The sequence below is a fragment of the Amblyraja radiata genome, chromosome 8 (genome assembly GCF_010909765.2).
Source record: "Amblyraja radiata isolate CabotCenter1 chromosome 8, sAmbRad1.1.pri, whole genome shotgun sequence".
Taxonomy (NCBI): domain Eukaryota; kingdom Metazoa; phylum Chordata; class Chondrichthyes; order Rajiformes; family Rajidae; genus Amblyraja; species Amblyraja radiata.
In genome coordinates, this window is record NC_045963.1 from 54315634 (window position 1) to 54340752 (window position 25119).

The window sequence follows — 25119 nt, forward strand, 5'->3', positions numbered from 1 at the left end:
TGATATAAAAATCGGCCGCTACACTAACCTTAACTCATCCAGCGTCTGAAAACTGACCGACTGACTCTGATTGGGAAGGGAGAGATGGATCAGCCATGATTGAATGGCAGACTAATTCTGCTCCTATCACTTATGAACTTTGAGGACCTTGATACAAAATGCATTGTATTTTCCCTATGACCTTCTAATGCTTGACTAAGCAGTTGTCTACAATTTGAGACTGGGAAATAAATGTTTAACCATTCTAAAATGATGATCATACCAGGACCCAAAAGATGGTTCCATCTCTCCTTAACTGAATGATACTGGTCAACTGTTGGACTTAAAGTGTTAAAGTGTTGGGAACGTAATATTGGTTTGACAATATCTAATACTCTCAACCTCCACCAGCACGAAGATCAAGATCATCAAGTACAGGAGAACATCACATTCCAAAGTCGAAATGTATCAATATTCCTTCATCAGAGCAGTCAAAATCCTGAAACACCACCAAGGGAGCCACAATACTAAGACTGCAGCAGTCAAAGCACTTTCTCAATGACAATTATAATACACAATAAAAACTGTATTGTTAACAATGCTCACATTCAGAGAATGAATAAAAAACAAACACCCAGTGATATTGGGAATATTTTTGTTGTTCTTTTGGTTATTATTAGATTGTGAAGTAATATTTGTTGATATAAACAATCTGTAACATACCTGCTTGAGCTGAGTTGGTCCAACCAGGCTGTGGATATCGTCCCTGATACCTTGGGTGATGAGTAGGCTGTGCACGCTGGAAATTGTGATGGCTGCCTCCACCGTGGGGGTCAGGCCTGTCTCTGACTATAGAACATATAAAAGAACCATCTTACTGTCACAGATTGCTCGATGACAATACAATGGCAAATGAATTCTACTAAATGGCCGCTCTCAATATTTTCACATGAGAACAATGTAGAATATTCAATGAATGCTTCATAGGGTTTCATCTTACTTTTGGTGACTTTTTTTCTCCCTTAAAGGCAATGACAGCAGCTGGTGAATCTGGTGCCAAGCACCTGCTGTTACTTTACTCAAACGTGGGTGATGATAGTAAGTATCAGCAACGTATCAATGCTGAGGAGATCACAGACAAGCTGAATCCCATTTGTGCTCCATTAGTTTCCAACAGAAGTCATTGGACAGAGACCACTGGCAGGGATTTTGGATAATTTTCTTCTCACTTGTAATAAGCTCTTGGTGAAATTCATAAGCTATTTTGTTGGCCGAGATTAGCATTCAGTTTAAACCAGGGATTGAATCTGAATCTTACGGCTCCATTATGGATGAGCATATGTTTCAGTGCATAACTGAGAGAGGGTTTCCCCACTTAGGTAGAACATAATAGATTGCACGATCCTACTGGAGTGGATTACACTCAAGCCAATGCACCTCATACAAATAACAGGTTTAGGTTTATTAGTGTTGTGTGTATGGTGAAATGCTTTGGTTTGCATGCTATCTAAACAGATCAGATATACCATACCTGGTCAAACTCAAGTGTACTAGTTGTAGCAAAGGGGAAGTTACAATGTGCAGAATATAGTTTCAGCATTGTAGCACATCAATTCCATAGACAATACCCAGTGTTTACAATGGGACAGAGTTAAATTGGACAGTACCCGAGCTTACAGAAGGACCATTCAGATGTCTGATAACAGAGGGGAAGAAGCTGTTTCTGAGTCTGGTGGAGTGTACTTCCAAGCTTCTGTACCTTCTGTCAATGGGAGCAGGAAGAAGGAGGAATGACCTGGATGGGATAAGTCTTTGATTATGTTGACTGCTGTTCTTAGATAGCATGAAGTGTAGGTGGAGTAAATGGTGGGAAATCAGTTCTGTGTGATAGGCTACATTCACAACTCTCTGCAATTTCTTGCCGTCTTAGGCAGAATTGTTCCCAAATCAAGTTGTGATGCAACACGACAATATGCTTTCTGTGGTGCATCTGTAAAAGTTTGTAAGAGTCATTGGAGACTCCTCAGTCTCTTCAGGAAGTAGAAAAGTTTCAATGTGGTTGATCCACAACACATCACTAATTAATGCCAAGGATTTGAAGCTCTTGACCATTTCCACTTCTGCCCCATTGAAGCAGATTGGGGCATGTATTCCACGATACTTACTTAATCAATAAGTAGCTCCTTCATCTTACTGACATTGAGGGAGAGGTTATTGTCCTGAAATCAGGTTACCAAGCTCTCTACAACTGTACTCTGTCTCAACATTGTTCGTGATTCGGCCCACCACACCGGTGTCATCTGCAAACATGGAGTTGAAGCCAAATTTGCCTGTATTATCGTGAGTGTATAGGGAGCATAGTATGGGACTGAGAACACATCCTTACGGGGCACCAGTGTTGAGAATTATTGTGGAGGAAGTGTAGTCATCTATTCTCACCGAGTGTCGTCTATGGGTCAGAAAGTTACGGATCCAGTGGCAGAGGGGTCCAGGAATTTGGAGAATAGTTTGGATCTGATTATGGTGTTGAAGGCAGAGCTATAAATAGGAATCTAGTGTAGGAGTCATTGTCAAGGTTTCCCAGAGATGAGTTTAGGGCAAAGGCAAAGGGCAAATGCAGTGGACCTGTTGCAACCATTGGCAAAACTGCAGATGATCAAGGCTGGCTGGGAGGCTGGAGTTAATGTGCATCACCAGCAGTCTCTCAAAGCAATCTGTGATGGTGGATGTCAGAGCCACTGGAGAGCAATAATCACAGCACGCTGCCTTACTTTCCTTTGGCTGTGGGATAATGGTGTTTTTTTTTTAAGCAGGTGGGGACCCCAGACTGGAGTAGTGAGAGGTTAAACATGTCTGAAAATACCTCTGCCAGCCTACACAGGTCCTGAAGACGCGGCCAGAGACTTCATCCGGACCAGTTGCTTTCATGGATTGATTCACAGGACGAACAATCTCACGACTGCTAGAGTAACTGCTAGTACAGGCACACGTAAGACTGGCAGGGCAGGGCAGGGCGGGAAGCGATTCTCCACTGACCTTTTGTTCAAAGCAGGTGTAGAATGTACTGCATTCATCAGGAATGAACCCATTGTTGCCAGCTATACTGCCCACCTTCAAATTGCAGCCCAATATAGCATGCAAGCCTTGCCACAATCTACAGGTATCCATGTCACTACCATGAGACTCCAGTTTAGTCCGGAATTCCCTATTGGCATCCTTAATGGCTCGGCAAAGATCGTAGATAGAATTATTGTATCGTTCAGGATCATTTAACTTGAAGGCTACAGACAGCTACCCATCATTTCCGGTTGGGTAACATATGCATTGGCTTCTTTGGTACACAGTCCTCTACACATTTTCTGTTGAAGTCTGTTGCAGCAGTGGCATAATTATCTCGGTTAGCAGCTGAGTTGTTGAATATGAACCAGTCCACTGACTCAAAGCAGTTGCGATGTTTCCTTGGACCAACACTCCACAACCTTCGGTATTAGGTCCTCCTGCTTCACTTTCTGCTTCTATGCAGTGAGAAGCTCAGCCGGGTAATCAGATTTACCAAAGTGAGGTCTGGGAATGGAGACAGGACACAGCCAAGGAGAAAGGACGAGAGTTTTAGTCTGCGTCAAGCTATGGCAAGCTACCGACATTTGGCGACCCATAGGATGTCCACCTACGACCACACCTATGACAACCTTTCAAAACCTAGCGGGTCCAGAAAAAAGGTAAGACTCTTTGGGCGACACCCCGGCGACCATGTGGCGACAGCCTAGTCGCCTTTAGTCGCCTAAAATATCGCCTAAGTGGGACAGGGGCATAACTCTCCAAATTCCTTATCATTTATGCAATGCGAACTAACAATCAAGAGTTTAATTCTGTCTCCGTGGTCTACAATATAGTGAAGGCAGTGAACAAGGATATATTTACATTATAGCCTGACCACTGACCTGGGGCAAGAGGCCGAGGTTTGCTCTGTAAAATTCTATTCTTTCCTGCACATACAGTGTTGATGAGAAACTTTATCTTCTGAAACTCGTGGACCAGGATGTCCTAGTAATAAAAGAATGAATGAAAAGTAAATGACAAAAGAAATATTCTCAGAATTGAATAAACTTATCAGCAAAAAGTATCATCACTAAAACTTGCATTTACATTGTATTTTAAGGATATTAAAACTGCCTGAGGAGTTTCACAGGAGCAATTTCAAACAAAATCTGACACCAAGGAGATTTTAAAACAGGGTTTAGGTAAAGAGGCAAGTTATAAAGAGTGTCTTAAAGGTAAGGAGGTTGGTAGGTTTAGTAAGGTATTCCAGTGCCTTAGCCATTGAAGCACAAATGTTAATGGGGAGTGTGTTTAAAATGAAGAATGCAAAAATAATACCCAGGAATGGAGAACAGACAAAATCTTGGAGTGATTACAAGATTACAGAGACAAAGCAAAAGAAAGTCAAGAAGGGTTTCGGACCGAAACGTTGCCTATTTCCTTCGCTCCATAGATGCTGCTGCACCCGCTGAGTTTCTCCAGCATTTTTGTATACCAAAAGAAAGTCAAGAATGGATTGTGAAAAGTGGCAACTTTAAAATTGGCACATGGCCATACAAGCAGTCAATATGGGAGGATGACCAGTAATGTATCGATATAGTAAAAACCAGAGGTCATAAAGGTATAGTTGAAAGCTGAAGTAAGAAGTGAGAAGTGTAAGCTTTGGAGGTGACGGAAGGCAATCTAGATCCTGAATGGGTTGCCTAATGTTCATTGAGTTAAATTCAACCAAGCTTTAAATGATGTAGATCAGCCTCAAACAGTCACGGAGGAGAACAAAGAACAGTACAGCCCTTCGGCTAATGATGTCTGCGCTGAGCATGATGCTAATTTACGATACGATAGAACTTTATTCATCCCCGGAGGGAAATTGGTCTGCCAACGGTCACAACACACAAGATACACGAAAAAATGAAATTAAAATGAAATTAAAGTTAAAAAAAAGAAAAAGACAAGCGACTGTTGGCTGGCTGCCGCGTGCAGTGCCTTAACCGAGACGAACGAACAAACAAACAAACAAACGTAGGCTTATCCCCTTGGCAGAGGATTCTAAAACTAGAGTGTCCCCCCCTCCTGCACACCAGGCCCCCCTTTGTTCTCCCTCACGGCGGTTCCCCCATGCCGGGTCCTCCATTGTTCTTCACAGCAGTCCCCCCATGCCGGGTCCCCATTGTTCTTCATGGCGATCCCCCCACGTCGGGTCCTCCATTGTTCTTCATGGCGATACTCCACGCCGAGTCCTCATAGTCTTCCCCTCCCCCCTCACGCTCATCGATCACTGATCGTGGGTCGATCATGAGACCCATCCGCTGCCGCCGAGGCTCCTGGATCCTCGAGTCCCCACCGCCGCCGAGGCTCCCGTTGCACCGAGGCTTACGCTGCCGCCGAGACCCCGCCGTCGCCCACTCGAGGCTCACGCTGCCGCCACCGAGGCTCCCATCACCGCCGCCGCTGAGGCTCCTTCGGCCCAAACAGGCCTCGCTGTCTGGCTTATCCGCTTCCACCATTTCCCCTGTTAGGACGCTCCACACACCAACCGCTCTCTGCTTAAGAAACATGCCTTTAAACTAACTCCCTCTTACCTTTAACCTACCCTCTAAACCTATGCCCTCTATTATTTGACATCTCCACCCTGGAAAAAGACCATTTACTCTGTTTATATATGTCATCATTTTATAAACTTCTATGAGATTTTCCCTCAGTTTCCAATGCCCCATAGAAAACAACCCATTTTTGTCCAACCTCTCCTTATGGCTAAAGATATGGAGTCCATATTCTCTATTTACCAGTGGAAAGGACAAGTGGCAAGAGAAGGAGGAGGGCATAAGGTCCCTTGAGCCTGCTCCATCATTCAATATGATCATATTGAACACCCACTGCATGTCCTTTATGCAGCTAGACAACACAAGAGAGGCAATGGAGAAGGATGATATTGGAACTGAATCTAAGGTGTCAAGAAGTGGCCATTTATCATGGGTCACAATTCCATTGTATTTCAATCATACTAATAATGGAAACGAGGCAAGCAATTCTAATCTCATGTTATGATAAAGATGAGCAATGTCAATGAAGAGGAGTAACTGTTTTCATTCTGCTGCTCAAAAATAAATTGTGATCCCTCTGCCCTTACAAACTACTATAATACTGCCTTCTGTATCATTCCCAAAATGGCTTCCTCTAAAATCCAGGCCTATCTTTCTCATAGCATCATATATTATTCCGTTAACTGAATTTGGATGTGTATCTCTTGGACAAAGTGTGGTCCGAGAGGACATGATCAAAGAAACCTGGGGAAAAATGCAAAATCTGGGCTAGAGCAGTGTAACCCTTGGATTACATAAATTCATGGAGCTACACACCATGGAAACAGGCCCTTTGGCCACCTTGTCCACACCGACCAAGTTGGCATTCTGGAATAGTTCCATTTACAATTGACTCTGCGGGCAATTGGAATGGTGGGAAACAGCAGAGTAGTCCAATTACTTTCTTGTCTTGTTGAAGGAAACAATGGAAAAAGTGGAAGGGGAAAGTTCAAGGTTGTGGTTTATGATGGAGAAGAAATAATGGCATTATTGCTGCATATCAGAATGATCGTGAAATAGTGGTTAGAAGATCAATTGAAATTTGCATCTGCAAATGAATGAGGAGAGACCAGACTTCACCCGAATGTCCGTTTACTTCTCTTGGACTGAAAGAGGCTAAGATAAAGGAATTAATAAGAGAATGACCAGGATAAGGAGGGATCATCAGATTTTATAAGAAGAACCACATTAAAAATAGAGGTGAACTTATGATTAAGTAAATTGATTGTTTCAGAAATAAGAAGAATGGAGTCGGAAGGCAAGACAGCTGGGAATTAATGATGGGTAAAAAGAAACATCCGATTGCCAAATTAAACTGGCAACCCCAGGCGACACGCGACACGAGGGCTGGGTGATTCAGCTGGCATCGGGATCTCCATTCTTAGGGCACAACGAAAAAACAAACAATCTCTCTACCAAATGCTATCTAGTGACCCTGTTAATGGGTATGCACGTGTTACAATACGATACGATAGAACTTTATTTATCTCAGGACGGAAATTAATTTGGCAACAGTCATAAAAAACACAAAATACATGAAACATGAGAAAATAAAGTGAGGTGGTAAAGCTTTGGGGATGATTGTAGAGGTGGGGTGGTCAATCTCAGAACAGTTGATGTCATGCCAGAACAAGATAGGATGTCCCGCATGATCAAATAGGCTGCCGACAAAAACAGTTAACGCTGACAGATAAATAATGAGTATCTGGTGAAGTGTCCGTTGAACCTTACCTGATGGGACCAGCAGATTGGAAGTTGGAAAGATAAAACAGGGCAATGCACAAGAGTTTGTAGTGTGACTTTATTGAAGACGCTGCATGTTAAGCAACAAGAGTAAAATAATCAAATGTTTTTTTGTTGACTGGTACTAGCACATTGAATTGAATACACCCTTCCTGTCATATATTCTGCAATGATTTCCAGTTTGTTTTTAAATTCCATTTGTTCCAAAGAACACACAAATGAAGTACATGCATTCAAATATGTACACACAAGCTGACTTTGGACCGAAACGATTAATAATTAATTTTGCCTTGTTTTTGATAGCTGTTCTTTGTATTTGTTACCAGATGGTATTTGCTTTTCAAAATGACCTACTGTAAACCACCATCATTAGTAGAGAACCACCTCAAGCATGAACACTCCATCTGCATACGTACATTTTTTTCCAAGAGGTCCTCCATTGTACATCCATTGTGAGACTGCAGGTACTTTGCGTGGAAAAGCTTCCCGTCAAACACCTCCCATGGCATCAGGCCGACCATTTTAAATGGGAACCCACAAGCACTATTAGCTGCAATGAGCACGGAGAGGCCCCGCACAAAAAGGGAAGCCAGGTGCACAGCTCGCGAATCAACACGGGGTACCTGAAGAAGAGAATCAAAGATTAACGACCGGACGATGATGGCAAATTAGTCACCTGCTGCACACGCTGTGTGAAACAAGACAAGTTAGCGGGAGGTCCATCTGGTAGCATCCATGTTACCACAATGGTCAAAGTAGCACGGCCAGCAAAGTACACGACAGTTTGAGAAGACATAGAAACAGTACGACACATAAACAGGCCCTTTGGCACTCGATGCCTGAACTGACCATAATGCCAATTTAAATTGCACATCTGCCTACACGTCTACATCGCTCTATATAGTCTACAGGCTTCCCTGCCCGTTGATGTCTAAATGCCTCTTAAAGGACATTTGGTATCTTGGCAAACTGCAAAACCAGCAAGATGTGTCTTTTGCCTTCAAGCTAATACAAATGCAATCCAATGTTCACATTTGTAATTGCAATTTGCCACACCTGGAGGTTCACAATACTTTCATTGTTGGTTTTTCAAATCATAACGTTAGAGCGAAATGGCACATTAATGGCAAACTGATCTCAATTTCAATGAGTGTGAGAAATTTCCTGAAGCTATCTGCTCCCTTTCATAAGGTGCAAATGCAACATTGTAAAATATATTGTTAATTAATTCCCAGGATGTGTAATTGATGATGTACCGCCATTTATTGCCCATCCTTAGATGCCTTGGCTGGTTCCACTGGCTAACCCTGAGGGAAGCATGACCACAACAGTAAATGCCAGCTTTCCAAATTTAAGAGACATGAGTGAACAGGTTTGTTTTTTAAACCAAGATGAGCCAGGCCCATTTCAACTGATGCTGGATGTTCAGCTCCTTTTTCATATTTAAACAAAATTGAAAATGTCAACATCCTGTGGTGAACTCAGAATTTGGATCATAGTTCAGTGATGTGACAGATGCAGCTCGATAATGCCCATCTTCCTCAACCCATTGCTCCACAACTCCAACTCACTCCACCAATCCAACCCTCTGACTTTATCTGGTTCTCTTGGCATGGTCTGCACACACTATGCCGGCGTCACATGCTACAGGTAAAAGCAATGTCGAAAGTTGTTTTTCTGGTATTTTGGGCCTTGATATATTGTCTGAGTGGAGGGTTCCAATGAGGGAAAAGAATGTAACTTCCTTACCCATCCTGTCATAGTAACAGATCAGTGGAAAGTATCCTCTGTTAGACTGGAGTAGCTCCAATCCTACTCCAGAAACACATGCACATAATCCACGTTGACCGTCTACAGCACTGAGGGAGTTTTGCAGGTCTGGGGCTGCAGTCTTTCATAAGAGATATTAAACTGAGGACAGACACAAAATGCTGGAGTAGCTCAGCGGGTCAGGCAGCATCGCTGGAGAAAATAGGTGACGTTTCGGGTCGAGACCCTTCTTCAGAAACTGTCTGACCACACAGATAGATGCAAAAATAAAATCTAATGATACGATTTCAAAAGAATAGATCTCCGGTGTCTTGACCAAACTTCATATTTCCACAAAGAGCATCACATCCGATTGTCTGTTCATTATCTCTTTGTACTTACAGGATGTCCAGAGGTCATGGCAGGCACTATATAAACCCCAACATCAGAATCCCTGACAGCTCTTTGCCTTGCAGTGGCCAAAGCAGGCACAAAGTTGCTGACTTCTCAAATTTGAAAATAAAAACACCCACAGATCACTGCAAAATTAATGCCTCTTAAAGCCCTGTCCCACTGTACGAGTTAATTCAAGAGTTCTCCCAAGTTTGCCCTGATTCGAACTCGGAGATTTACGGTAATGGCCACTCGCAGGTACTCAGGGCTGTCATGGACATTTTTCAACATGTTGTAAAATCTTCACGAGTCTTCCCGAGCTTACCGCGTTTCCCGAGTACCTGCCGTTAGCGTTACGAGCCGCTAAGAGATGTCCCCGAGCTCCGACGTACCCGCTATGTTCATTCTACGTGCTTCCACGAGTTTGATTTTTTTTTATCTCGGGAGAGCTCTTGAATGAACTCGTACAGTGGGACAGGGCTTTTAGAAAATCTCACCTGCAGGACTTCCATATTGTAAAATGAAAGCATCCAAATATTAGGTCACACAGGGAAATAAAAATAACATGTATTAATTTATTGTAACTCGATGCATAAATCAAAAGCAGACAGTGAGTGCATGTGTCAGGCAGAAGGAGAATGCAGTGTAAAAGCAGGCATTATTTAGGAGGAGTCTGTGAGCAAATCCCGTCCCTGGGATCTGCATATGGCTTCAGCGAAGTTCACATCTCGAGCCTGTATTTTCCAATGCAGCTGAAGGAAAAAGAAGGGAACAAAAGAAGAAAAGCCATAGACCCATTAAAGCGAGTGTTTCCCGCACAAGGGCAGAGAATGTGTCTGATCTGCAGAAGGCTTAAGACAATAGTCCAAAAGCAGGGCATCTAACGTTACATTAAAATGAAGGGATAATGTCTGCTGGGTTATAGATAACAGACAGTAGGCCTTTGTGAACTTCAACTGACAGCAGTTAAAACAATACCAGCGTCCTAGCAAATTTGCTACAAAACCCACTGCCAACTTTTAAACGTGTACTGTATTTCAATTAGGTTTCCCATTGGCTTATACAGTATAGGATGCAAATAGTCATGGGAAAAATCAGTGAAAAGTCTGTCCCATATAATTAGCATCAGCTCCACAAAATTCATTTGAAATGATATATTCACAGACACTGCAGCTCTGTCAGCTTTGTTTATTAATAATGATCCCAATTTTCTCCCTCCCAGAAGTCGCCATTCACTTTACATTTGCCAATCTGAACTAGAAACTCTGTTGGTCTGCTATTCATCACAATGGGTATCGTGGCTCAATCTGAACCTGTGCCACTGGACATCTCCTCCTCTGCATTTTCCATTACTGGTCACTAGAAACAAAAACCTCCAGCTGGAAACAACACCACATTAGCTCAAACTACTATAGTTCGCCTTCTGTTTCTTAGTGTGTGGGGTTCATTGGTTTATCCATGCAGAAAGATGCCAAAAATCCATTACAAGCATAATTTATTTTATGTAGCAACTATATGAAAACTGTCTGCCAATGCAATTTCTAAATAAAGAACCTAAAAGGTGCTTTTTACACAGACGATATTACTAACTTTTTTAAAAGGTCCAACATTTTTCCCTGCCAAACTTCAGGCACTTCATATTAGTGTGGTGGCATACAAATATCAGGTTTCCATTCATTCTTAGTTTACCCTTTAATCCCAGGAGCCAGCCTCTGACATGCTGGTCACCAGATTCCTTTGCACACAAACTTCATCCTAAAGCCCCTGTCCCACCATGCGAGTTCACCCAAGAGCTATCCCGAGTTTAAAAAAAATAAATCAAACTCGTGGTATGTACATAGCGGGTTCGTAGTACCTCGTGGATGTCCCGTAGGGGCTCGTAATGCTAACAGCAGGTACTCCGGAAATGCGGTAACTCATGAAGTTTTTTCAAGATTGTGAAAAATGTCCAAGAGTTTCCCGAGTACCTGCCATTAGTTACCGCGTTTCTCAAGTATCTGCCGTTTGCATTACGAGCCGCTACGGGACATCCACGAGGTCCTACGTACATTCTATGTACTTACCACGAGTTTGATTTTTTTTTTAAACTCGGGAGAGCTCTTGGGTGAACTCGCATCGTGGGACAGGGGCTTTACAAAGACCACTGATCAAATTTTCTTTGAAGGGCTTATTTTCAATTGGGATTGCCTTCTCCTTAAATAAATTATGCTCAGAAATGTTTCTACCATGAAACCTAGTCAGGGAATGGAGGTTAAGTAGCACAGGGTGCATGAGTTTAACATGTGGAAGTGGGAGGAGGAGAATCAAAGCACATCAAGATTGCAACAGCAGAGCCCAGAACTATTTCTGCTCATCTGACCTACAGATACCTTCCTGTCTTGAAAGAGAAGTGAGGTATTTGTTACTCTATAAACACAAAATATGAGATGGGCTTAATGGCTCCTCTTGTTTCTCACTGATCCTGGATTGTGGAAGGAGCTGTACAAGTGCAATTGACACTGAATACCCTTGGGCTTTTATTTCACCCCGCTGCTGCTTTGTTTAGCTATCATACTTAAAAGGGAATGAGAGCAGAGGACCAGTGATAGTGGCGCTCACATGGACCAATGGATGTTGTCAAGCAGTCAGATACTTGATTATCTGTATAAATACTAGGTCTTTCAAAGGAAATACTACATGTCTACTGTCAGGGTGTAGCTAGCAAGAAGCTATCTAATGCGGAACTTCAGCCACAATATAAAAAAATTCACATTACTGGAAAAATACACGTTGCAGGATCTAAATCAGCGTTTCTCAACCGGGGCACCCCGAAAGCTAGGGTTCGCTAGGGGTTCCGAGAGAAATAGTGTAAACTAGAGTCCAGTGTCAAACTGCCGGCCCGCAAAGGGATCCAATCCGGCCCACGGGATGATTTTCCCCAATGCCAGAGCACATGACCCACCTCCCTGGTCAGTCGTACGCGCCTTATATGTCATGAGAGGCCGCGGCCGTGAGCTGCCAGCATTGTGACAACTCTTTGACTGACATCCGACCTGACCAATCGAACCGCAGATGTCGCTCAGGGGGGGGGGGGGGGGGGGGGGTGGGTGGGAAGTCCGAACGTTGCGAGAGCCAGACAAACAGGCTGGCCGTCATCCCGCGTGACTGACACCAGGCTGGCCCAATAGGAGAAGGGACCTCCCTCTGGGCAGTCATCTGTGGCCAATGAGGAAGGAGGGGGCGGGCGCTGAGGGGGGTTAGGTTGCGTGGTGCAGAGCAGCTGGGTGCTGGGTTCGAATGTTGTGAGAGAAAAAAAAACAACATTGTAGCGGTGCGGGCTGCATGGTGGATACCTTTATCTTTACACTGTGTGGAGCAGCATGGTGGAGGAAAGAGCTCAGCCAACCGCAAAGCATCTCTGTGCTAGGCCCTTCCCAGTCTCCCGATCGTCCAGAAACCCGCACTGACCAGGTGGGCTCTCTTGGATGCCAGCACTAAAATGGTGGCGGAGAAGTAGACCTTACGAAACAACTTTCTTGAAGCCTACGACTGTAAATTAATACCAATCATAAAAGTAATGCTTGCTAGGCAATCTTCTTCATAAGAAACAAAATTTGTAAAGTGAAACACTTTGTAGTTATAGCAGAAACTGACACATGACGGCAGGTTGAAAAAACGAAGGCAACGAAAGTTGTAGGAACTTGCGCGCGTACGTTCACACATGCACGACTGATCCAACCCGCATGAAGTCGCATTTTGCCCAATCCAGCCCGTGACCTAAAATGAGTTTGACATCCCTGAACTAGAACAAGCGTGAACCCGTTGGGTCCCTCTCCCCCAACGTAATATCCCCCCAGTACCACTCACCTATACACAACGCTGGATGTTAAAATGACGAACCCGGCCCGGCAATCCTCCTCCAACTGTGCAGGCGCGGCTGACGGGTCCCTGTTGTGACGCAAGTCAAAATTGCGATCTCAAAATAGAGGTGGGCCCGGAATCCCCCAACTCAGGGGTTCCTTGAGACATGAAAATCATTTCAAGGGTTCCGCGGGTAAAAAAGTTAAGAAATGCTGATCTAAATAGTTGACGTGCTTTTGGTCATTTTACTCCATTAAAAATAAGGTTCCTTGAAGTGAAAGAAACAGCTTAACATTATGAGTGTTCAAATCACAAAATAAATGTAGATATGGGAAGCCTTTCTAACTATCTTCAATCATACTTTCAGAAAGATTCTGAACATAATTTGCAGCATCAAACTGATGATCTTAAATTACTCCAAGCCCCTCACCTCCACTTTCCTGTCTAGAAGGCCATTCCATCCACTGACTTGAGGTCAACTGTCAGATATTAGTGTTAAACTAACTAACTAACTAACTGTGAATCCCTCTTCTTCTCTCATAATGTAAAACAATGTTCTAAATGTACTATTCCTAATCCTTTAACTATCAGGATACATCTGCAAGATTACTTCTATGATTTATTGGAATTCTTCCAAATTGACTAGAATGAAACTAATAATGAGTGAAGGAGCTCAGTTGTTCCAATGGGATAGAGAATCCCAGGAAGAGATTGGAAAAGACATTCAAAAGTATAATTATTCTGTTAAATCATTGGCGGTCACTCCATAGGGTCATTAGGGTGGATTCCCTATATGGTGGACGCCTGTGCGTGACTTTGTTTAACGTGGTGCACAGACAGCCACCACACGGCCTTGACAGATCTGGGTCAGGATACAGTGGCATAGAGTCCAGGACAACCAGGGACCCTTTTCTGCTGCAGCCTTCATCCATCTTCCCGGCCGTTGTGACACTCCACTAAGTCAGCCATCATCCTCCGTCTGTTCCACATTGTGGTCTTGTTTGGATTACTCTTTGTCAGGGACCCCCCCCCCCCCCTTACCGCCATGGTGGCCCTACCAGGAGCAAAGCTCCAGACGGCATCGCTCTCAGGATCTCAGGACCACACAAGCTTCTCCACCACGACAAGGTGACAATCCACTGTTAAATAAAGAGATACAGTAGTAGGTTCAGACCAGAGCACCCTGTGTGCCAATCTTGGGTGTGCCTGTATCAATGGTTACCGTGGCAGATGCAAGATTGGCCTTCCTGAGAATGAATCTGTGGAAAGCAACTGGTCTTGATGGAGATCTTGGCCGCGTCCTCTGGAGCTGTGTGGATCAGCTGGCAGAGGTATTCACAGACCTCTTTAAAATCTCACTACTCTATTCTGAGGTCCCTAAATGCATCAAAAAATTACTATCACCCTGTTGCCGAAGAAAGGTAAGGTAGCTTGCCTTAATGACTAATGTCCAGTGGCTCTGACATCCATCATCATGAAGTGCTTTAAGAGACTGGTGATGGCGCACATTAACTCCAGCCTCCCATCCAACCTTGATGCAGTTTGCGATGCAGTTTGCTTACCATCGCAACAAGTCCACAGCAAACACCATCACCCTCACCCTGAACCTATCTCTGGAACACCTAACCAACAAGGACTCCTACATTAGACTCCTATCTATCGATCATAGCTCTGCCTTCAACACCATAATCCCACCCAAACTCATCTCCAAACTTCTGAAACTAGGAGTCAGCTTCATCCTGTGCCACTGAATCCTCGACTTTCTGACCCACAGACCTCAATCAGTGAGGGTAAGTGACAACACCTCTTCTCAATAATTCTCAATACCAATGCCCCACAAAGATGTGTAGAAAGGAACAGCAGATACTGGTTTAAACCGAAGATAGACACAAAAAGCTGGAGTAACTCAGTGGGACAGGCAGCATCTCTGGAGAGAAGGAATGGGTTACGTTTCGGGTCGAGGCCCTTCTTCAGACTGAAGTCAAGGGAAAGGGAAACGAGAGGTATAACCATATAACCATATAGAACACGACAGCGAGATAAAGAACAATGAATGAAAGATATGCAAAAAAGTAATGATGATAAAGGGAAAAGGCCATTGTTAGCTGTTTGTTGGGTGAAAATGAGAAGCTGGTGCAACTTAGGTGGGGGAGGATAGAGAGTGAGGGAATGCAGGGGTTACTTGAAGTTAGAGATATCAACACTCATACCACTGGGCTGTAAGCTGCCCAAGCAAAATATAAGATGCTGTTCATCCAATTTGCATTTAGCCTCACTCTGACAATGGAGGAGACCTAGGACAGAAAGGTCAGTGTGGGAATATGAAGGAGAACTAAAATGTTTACCAACCGGCGGATCAGGTAGGTTCAGGCAAACAGAGCGAAAGTGTTCAACGAAACAATCACCCAGTCTACGTTTGGTTTCGCCGATGTATAAGGCTCCACATCTTGAACAACGGATACAGTGGATGAGGTTGGGGGAGGTGCAAGTGAACCTCTTCCTAACCTGAAATGACTGTCGAGGTCCCTGGACAGAGTCGAGGGAGGAGGTATAAGAACAGGTGTTGCATCTTCTACAATTGCTGGGGAAGGTACCTGGGGATAAGGTGGTTTGGGCGGGAAGGGATGAGTTAACCAGTGAGTTGCAGAGGGAACGGTATCTGCAGAAGGCGGAAAGGGGTGGAGATGGGAAGATCTGAGTAGTGTTGGCATCCCGTTGGAGGCAGCGATCCCGTTGGAGGCGGCGTATTCTCAGTCACCTATACTCCCTATACACTCACGACTGTATGGCCTAATTCAGCTGTAATTCCATCTACAAGTTGGCAGATGACACCTCTGTGGTGTGCAGAACCACAAACAATAATTATTGACAGAAAGCATGGTGGAGTACATGCCCCAATCAGTATCAGTGGTTACAAAGTGGAAATGGTTGAGAGCTTTAAGTTCCATAGCATTAATATTACCAATGATCTGTTGTGGACCAACCACATTGATATGACATACAACTTGCCTCTACTTCCTGAAGAGATTGAGGAAGTTTGGCATGTCTCCAATGAGTCTTACAAACAAGTACATATGCACCATAGAAAGCATACTGTTGGGCTGCATCACAGCTCAGTTTGGGAAAAGCTCTGCCCAATACCTCAAGAAATTGAAGAGATTTGTGGATGTGGCCCCTTTTAAAACACAGATCAGACTTTCCAACATTGACTCCATCTACATTTTGTGCTACCTCAGAAAAGTAGCCAATGTAATCAAAGACTTGTCCTACCCCATTCATTCCTTCTTCTCCCTGATCCCATCCAGCAGAAAGTACAGAAGCTTGAAAATTTGAATGACCAGACTGAGGAAGAGCTGGTGGTGCACACTTCCATAAGTTGTCCGATTCACCTCTACCCCATTGCGGACAATGGTCTTTGTCTATGGAACTCATGCACCACAATGTTGAGAACTATATTCTGCACTCCATATCTTTCCCCCTTGCTCTGCCTATTAAATTTGAGTTTGACTTTATTGTATTTATGTATGGTTTATCTGATCTGTTTGGATAGCATTCAAAACAAAGTGTTTCACTGTACCTTGGCACACATGACAATAATAGACCTAAACCTAGTACCTGTCTCAACTACATCCTCAAATCTGGATTTAAAATCATCTACATGGGCGTAATAAGAGGTGGAGAAACCGGTTGCAGCCCACTTGATTCAATGCTTCATGGTAAATAATCCTCATTCATATTTATGCTACGTATTTTCAGTTGTCAAATTGATCTGGCAAATGGAAGTTCCAAATGGAAGTAACCAAAAGAAGTTCATTTTGTAATCAAAGGCTTCAAAGGTCTTTTAATGTCACGTGTACCAATTAAGGTACAGTGATATTCGAATAACCTGCATTCCTAAGTTTAGAGCTTATCAGATGGCCTGGCAGGACCCTGCTGTTGCCAATGTTTAGAGTAAACAATACAGGTAACAGCATCTGCAGTCTTTGGCTTTTCAAATACAGATAACAAACTCTACTGGCACATCGAAGAGATTTAATAGTTCTGAAGGTTTGAAGTTATGAAGAACACCAGGAATAAAAGTTTCCACTGACTGTGGGCGTGTAACCAGTTTTAAACAAAAGAATCAAAGGGAAGATGAGGATTCTTTTTTTTGAGTCCCTACAAAAAAAGACTTAGGGTGGTGGACAGCCATTCAATAGTATCTTTCAAGAGAGAATTGGATAAACAAAAGGAGAAACATTTGCAGGAACAGGGAAGGCAAGAGAAAGAGTCAGACTAATTATGCAGCTTTCAAAGAGGTGTGCAGACAAGATAGACAGAAATTCTATATTATCATGTCCTTCGGACAATTTGATAACCGGAATCGTCAGTTTTTCAACTTTTTTAATTTTTTTTAGTATGTTTTAAAGTCTGTATTTAATGTTTCTTTGTGTGTTTTGTGTGGGGGGTGGTGTGGGGGGGGGGGTAAGGGGGGAACCGCTTTGGTCGCCTCCTCCACGGAGAGGCGAGTTTTTCCAGGTCGCCTCCCCCGTGGCCTAACATCAAGGATCGACGCGGCCTTTCCCGGAGACGCGCCCGGGGCTTCAGCGGCGGGCGCAGCGTGGACTCTCGGCGTGGAGCGGGTGAGCCCTCGCTGGGGCTCGCTGGAGGGGAGCGCTCCGTTTCGCTGGCCCGGGGCAGCCGGCAGCCTGAAGTCGCAGCCTGAAGTCGCGGTCTGCAGAGTTCCAGCTGGTGCGGCGTATACAGCCCGGGATCCCTCGTGGGGGATCCGGGGGAAGAAGAAGCCATCACTGCCGGCCCGCGGCCGACTTCTACCGCGGGTCCGGCATGGATTTACCATCACCCCTGGAGGGGAGCTTCGACCGCCGGCCCTGCAGTCTACGGTGCTTCTGGCTGCGGCGGGGACTTAAATCTTGACCGCCGGTCTGCGGCCTACAACAACTTAAAGCCGCGGTCTCCGGTGAGGAAGAGCCGATCCTGGACTGACTCTGGACTCTGGTCCTGACCACGGGGGGGAAATGGAGGAGGACTGGCCAAATTTTGTGCCTTCCACCACAGTGATGAATGCTGTGGTGGATGTTTGTGTTACAGTTTTATTGTGGTTGTGTGTTCTTTATTATTGTATCACTGCAGACAACCCAAATTTCCACCAGCCTGGCTGTGTGGCAATAAATTATATCTAATCTAATCTAATCTTATCACTAAAAACAGGTGCTCAAATTACATGGGTGGGATTAGGAACATACAGTGCCCTTCATAATGTTTGGGACAAAGACCCATCATTTATTTATTTGCCTCTGAACTCCACAGTTTGACATTTTTAATAGAAAAAAAATCACATGTACTTAAAGTCATGAGAACATGCAAACTCCACCCAGACAGAACTGGAGTTCAAAATCAAATGTGTTGCAGGAGCTGCAAAGCAGCAGCACTATTTACTGCACCACTGTGCTAACCAAAGAAGCTCAGATCTGCTGAAAGATCACATGCAAGGGTTACCAGAAGTTAGAAAAGTATATGTTCATACAATACAATACAATACCAATACAATACCATTTATTGTCATTTGAGCCTCAGTGAACCGCCATGGGTCTTCTGTTTAACAGTTCCTATATCAGTATCTCTCCCTCTCTCTGCATTGTGTAGCGGCAGATTTTTATATCGGCCGCGAGATTACTCCCTCTAGTCACTAAGTGGACTACATGATTAAGGAGAATGTCGTAATATGCATGTGAGCTCTCCGTCAGAGACCTTCAGAGCTTCTTCACAGATAAATCTTCATAACACAGTCTATTGATTAATAGATTGGTTATTGTTGATGAAAAACAGTAAGGTACATCCAACCTTACACTCCAACGTACACTTTAATCTTCATCGAACTCCAGCATATCGCTTTAAAGGTTAGAAAACTCCTTTAAAGGTTAGAAAACTAAACCAAAAACTAAGCTTCTGCGCAAGAAACTTAGCTCCAAACACGCTCTAGAATACGTCATGAATCCCACCCACATAATAACGGGCAGTCTAAAATTTAAAGACACATGCCATAATTAATGACACACAAAACAAGCCAAATGGCCACTACACATTGTTTGTATTTCTAGTCACAGAATTTCTCTACTTCGACATCTGTACCCGTTGTTAGACTGTACCTGCATGTCTCCCCTCACAGACAAAGGTATGTGTCTGTCCCTGTGTTCAGATGAATGGATTTAGAGAGGGCGGGTGCAATTTCCTGCCAGCTGCTGATCCCTTCAGTGGCAGCCCTGTTGGATGGTGTGTTGTAGGGGCATTATGGCCATGCTTTTTTCTCACTGCTTCTATCAGGAAGAATGTACAGGAACTTGAGAACCACTACCTCCAGGTTCAAGCACAGCTTCTTCCCGTCAATCATCTGGTACTTGAATAATGCTGCACAACCCCAGCCACAATTCTACCTCAACTCAACTGTGTCACTTCGTTCTTTGCGCTACTACAGTTACGCTATGTCCTTTGCCTTTTGCACTATCATGGTCCAATTTAGTTTGAAGTTTTGTTTATTGTCACGTGTGCTGAGGTACAGTGAAAAGCTTTTGTTGTGTACTAACCAGTCAGTGGAAAGACAATACATAATCACAATCGAGCCATCCACAGTGCAGATACATGGTCAAGGGAGTAACGTTCAGTCCAGTAACGTCCGATTAAAGATATTTTACTTAAAATAACTGATAATTTAATGTACATTTATTGCTGTTATTGTTGCAAGCAACATGCCTGTAAAACTACAGCAAGTAAACATTGTATTGTTCTGGTTCATATCCAGTACATATGACAAATGAGCACACTTGACTACTGATATCCCTCTCCAGCAAATCTGTCCATCTTATCTCTGCTCCTGTATCTCACCCTCGTTCTCCTCATTCCTGAACATCTGCCTCTCAAATAATTCTCCTTCACCCTCTCCACAAACACACGCATCTGTATGTTCATGCCTCCTCTATGTCTCTCTACTACCACTCCAGTATCTGTCTCTTTATTCACGTACAACTGTACACGTCAGTCCTTATCATTCCCTCTGCCCATAGCTCACAATGTACGCAAGTTAACTGAGCAAACGCACTTGTTGGAAACATTGGTCCATCTTCATCACATGCAATGATGACCGACAGATGCACACTGGCGGCAGATGCAAGACATTTTTGTGTTGCTGCATTCCAGACCACGTGCAACAATAGGACCCCCACCTCCTCCCCAGGACCCAACAGGTGCGCAGGAACCGCGGCAGATGACAGGCAGGTGCACGGACCGCTCCCAGTTTGCTGCAGGCCAGGCCCTCCCTCAGGCAGCACCTGCCGCTGCTGACACCGGCTAGTTCCAAAGAGCAATCTGATACTGTCCAATTGACTAACTGTCAGCCTCACCCCGTGCTGCACAAGCCTCCTTAAACATTCACCGGACATTTAACTGGTAATACTGTCATACTGGTTTGCAGATTATTTGTTTTAAAATGATTTGGGGGAGGGGTCAAGTTTTACAGGTACTAACAAAAACAAGCTCTGGTGTATCCAGATCTGTCGAGCCACTGTCAGATTTTAATGAGAACCACTTCCCCAAACAGCATGATGTCCTCATTATAAATTACCCACTCTAGCACGATGGAATGTGTGCAGTTCAAATGAAGGATTGCATGGGGCAAATGTTGTTAATGAAAGGGTTCGCTTTTGCTTGAACTGAAGTGGGGGTGGGGGAGTAAAATTTACATTTCCAATTCTAAAATGAGCCAGTTAAATCACCGTAAAGGATGGGGAATGAAAATTAGATGACATTAACATTACACAAATGAAGTGCTAAGTCCTTATAGCATATTTCACTGGCAGGTTTCACACTTTACTTTACTATTTCACTGCCGTATTTGGTATGGGTGATAGATGTACAGCATTCACTGTTCATCCGTCCTCACTCCAGCAACGAGAATCCTCTGGAGGCAAACTTTCCACGTGTCATATTGAGTCGTGCGTGCTGCAGTGATTGCCCATAACACACTATGCAAAAAAAGCCAGGAGTCAAAGCTCAGCTGCCTTACAACAGAAACTTCACTCATTATTGCAGGCTTCAGAAAGGCCTGGCGTGTGCCTTGGAAGTTCTGGATAATTAACCAATTTTTGTAGTTACACCTTAAAACACCCATGTTCACAAAACAACTTTTCTCCCTGTTAACGGTCTCTCATATAAGTAGACAGAAGCTTAGCACTTCATTTGTGTAATGTTAAAAGCTTTTAAACTGTAGGATGGAGCCAGAACGTAGCCATTTGCTTGCAACATTCTGCCAGCAGTTACATCTAATTTCCCTTTATCATCATCAGAACCTATCCACACAGGAAGTCATTTGATGCTGGCTGACAGCTATCTTGCCCAATCATAAGATCCTTACAAATTCCTTACATCCTTACAAATTCATTTCACTTGCACTTTATGTGCAATGTGACGAATAAAACTGATTGATTGAGATAGGCACAAAATGCTAGAGTAACTCAGCAGGTCTGGCAGTATCTCTGGACAAAAGGAATAGGTGACGTTTCAGGTCGAAACACTTCTAAAGACCTAATCTTCATGCCTAGTCCTATTTCTTAACTCTTGGTCTGAAACCATGTAGGTTCATCCATACACTTTTCAAATGGATTCAGATTTTTTTGCACAATTTCTAGGTGACAAAAAATCCTTTTCAGAGCATTCTTAAACCTATATACTGTGGGGTAACCTTTTCACAGAGGGAAAGAGATCCTTACATTATTTAAAACAAAAATATACATAATCACAAAATCTAATGATTTTGATCGCTCCCTTCAGAGGATTAGGATATTTGGTGAGTGGAAGTAGGAGTGGGAGTGGGACGGGGGGGGGGGAGGGAGGTTCTCAGATGATTGACATCTAGTTTGAAGCCAGTAAGATTATTTTGGATCCCCATATCATTGAAGAAGATATCTTAGACTGTCCAGCCTCAAACAGGTTAGCAAACCCACAAGAAGCAGCTCCTGCATTTTCAAAATTCCAGTAACAGCACTTTACTTAATGATTAGCAATGACAGCTGAAGCATGGTTTCTTGACTCAAACACTACTAACCACAAAGGCATTTAGAAAGTGTGCTGAACGAATGCTTGTGACCAAGTGGCTGATTCACAAAGTATCCTCGCATTTTGCAACACTCTTGTACTGTCTATTACACCTTATATACTTCCAGCTAATCCTTCATAATGGTGGTGGAGACTACATCCTATCCATATACTTATGTCACATCATAAAAGCACACAGAGGAGGTGATGTTTCTGTCCCTCCAGCCTCTTGCCATTTCATGAAAAGAGCAACTCAATTGGTCGCAATGCCTGCTCCGTTCCAATAGCCCTGCAAATGTAGCCTCCAGATAGGCCTAATGCAACATAGACTGCAATCTCACTGCAAAATAAATTATGATTAACCATAATTTTCTTCCTTTGATGTATGAAAGCCAACCATGGTCCACCCCTGGTTATCATGCTGAGAGAGAATGGCGGGCCACCTTGCAAGTCCTACTGTGACATTCTCCCTGAACAGTAATGCAACTCCTCCACCACTTTTCCCTCCTTCTCTATCACGTCTGAAAAATCAAAACTCTAGAATGTTGATCTGCCAGTCCTGTCCCTCTTGCGATCACATCTGGTAATGACAATAACATCATACTTCTAGCAACTAATCAAAGCTCCAAGTTCATCTGTTTTACCCATAATACTAATTGGGAAAGTACCTGTCTTAACTACGTCCTCCGGCAGTTCGTCTCATATACCCACCACCCTTTGTGTAAAAGTTACCCCTCAAGTTCCTATTAACTCCTTCCCCACTCACCTTAAACCTATAACCTCTGGCTCTCAATTCCAAAGTGAGTATAGAGATAGAATTAATTATTCAATGGATGATAACATCGATTTTGTGCTGTAAAAATTAGGACGGGCAAAATAAAAAGAATCAGGGTCGAGCGGGAGACTGTATGCAATACATACCTGTATTTGAGCGAGATGGTCAGCTGGCTTATCACGGATACATACAACTTGAGCCAAATATGCATCTAGGTCCTCCACACATAACGTGGTGACCTGTAACAAACAATGAAATACATTTAAAGCTCTGGCGCCACAGACCTTCTCCAATCTACCACAAGATTATTTTGATCTCAAGCATTCTATGTTATACTTTCCAAAAGGTGCCATGGTCTTCATTTCCTGCAGACTAACTGATGCACATAACATCAAGATCTACACTACCTCCTGTGGCTTCCCCGAACATGTTTAGTCCTGATATAGTTATCGATTGCATTTACAACTCTGTCCCCAAATCATTTCGGGATTTCCTCCTTTTATTTAAATGACTAAAATCCCATTAAAATTGCCTGCTCATTTTCACGGTGTATCTGCGTGCCTGAGCAGATTCAAGGTAATTTAGATAGATTGAGTGACTGGACCAAAATGTCTGGTTCAAGCTGTGAATATTTTTATGTGAATATGTGAATGGTTTTAGCAAAACGGTAATTTAGAGTACTATTTAAATGATTAAAAAAATTATACAAAAGTGGTTCTGGGTACCAGTACAGCAGTTAGTGACAGTAAACAGGCAAGTGCAGCAAGCAGATAAGGCAGCCGGAATGGTATATTGGACTGCACTCATGAGGATTTGAGTACAGGACCGATAATGTCTTACAACTATTCTACAGGTCCTTAATGAGACCACATTTAGAGGATTGTATGCAACACAATACATACTGTGAGTCCTTACCAAAGAAAAGATATACAATGCATTCAGAAAGTATTCAGACCCCTTCATTTTTTCCACATTTTGTTACGTTACAGCCTTATTCTAAAATGGATTAAACATTTTTTTTATCATCAATCTACACACAATACCCCATAATAAAAAAACAAAAACAGGTGTTTAGAAATGTTTGCAAAGTAATTAAAAAGAAATAACTGAAATATCACATTTACATATGTATTCAGACCCTTTGCTCTGACACTCAAAATTGGGCTTAGGTTCATTCTGTTTCCATTGATTATCCTGGAGATGTTTCTACAACTTGATTGGAGTCCACCAGTGGTAAATTAAATTGATTGGACATGATTTGGAAAGGCACACACCTGTCTATATAAGGTCCCACAGTTTACAGTTTACAGTGTATGTCAGAGCAAAAACCAAGCCATGAAGATGAAGGAATTGTCCATAGACCTCTGAGACAGGATTTTGTCGAGACACAGATCTGGGGAAGGGTATAAAACAATGTCTGCAGCATTGCAGGTCCCGAAGAGTACAATGGCCTCTGTCATTCTTAAATGGAAGAACTTTGGAACCACCAGAACTCTTCATAGAGCTGGCCGCCCGGCCAAACTGAGCAATCGGGGGAGAAGGGCCTTGGTCAGGTAGGTGACCAAGAACTCGATGGTCACTCTGACAGAGTTCCAGAGTTCCTCTGTGGAAATGGGAGAACCTTCCAAAAGAACAACAATATCTGCAGCACTCCACCAATCAGGCTTTCATGGTAGAGTGGCCAGATGGAAGTAACTCCTCAGTAAAAGACACATGACAGCCCACTTGGAGTTTGCCAAAAGGCACCTAAACAAGATTCTCTGGTCTGATGAAACCAAGATTGAACTCTTTGGCCTGATTGCCAAGTGTCATGTCTGGAAAAAACCAGGCACCGCTCAACACCTGGCCAATACCATACCTACAGTGTAGCATGGTGGTGGCGGCATCATGCTGTGAGGATGTTTTTCAGCGGTAGGAACTGGGAGATTAGTC

At 43.5% G+C, this 25119-nt stretch overlaps 1 protein-coding gene across 3 annotated transcripts in view; it reads right to left on the minus strand.

The window, feature by feature from the left end:
- fam120b (family with sequence similarity 120B) overlaps nt 1–25119 on the minus strand; it is an 86405-nt gene that overhangs the window by 12486 nt on the left and 48800 nt on the right. For all 3 annotated transcript variants that reach the window (XM_033025914.1, XM_033025913.1, XM_033025912.1), the window contains exons 6-9: nt 23334–23426; nt 7760–7966; nt 3921–4023; nt 703–828 (exon numbers count right to left, since the gene is read on the minus strand). In XM_033025914.1, coding sequence (XP_032881805.1) covers nt 703–828; nt 3921–4023; nt 7760–7966; nt 23334–23426 — 529 coding nt within the window. The remainder of the gene's footprint in view (nt 1–702; nt 829–3920; nt 4024–7759; nt 7967–23333; nt 23427–25119) is intronic.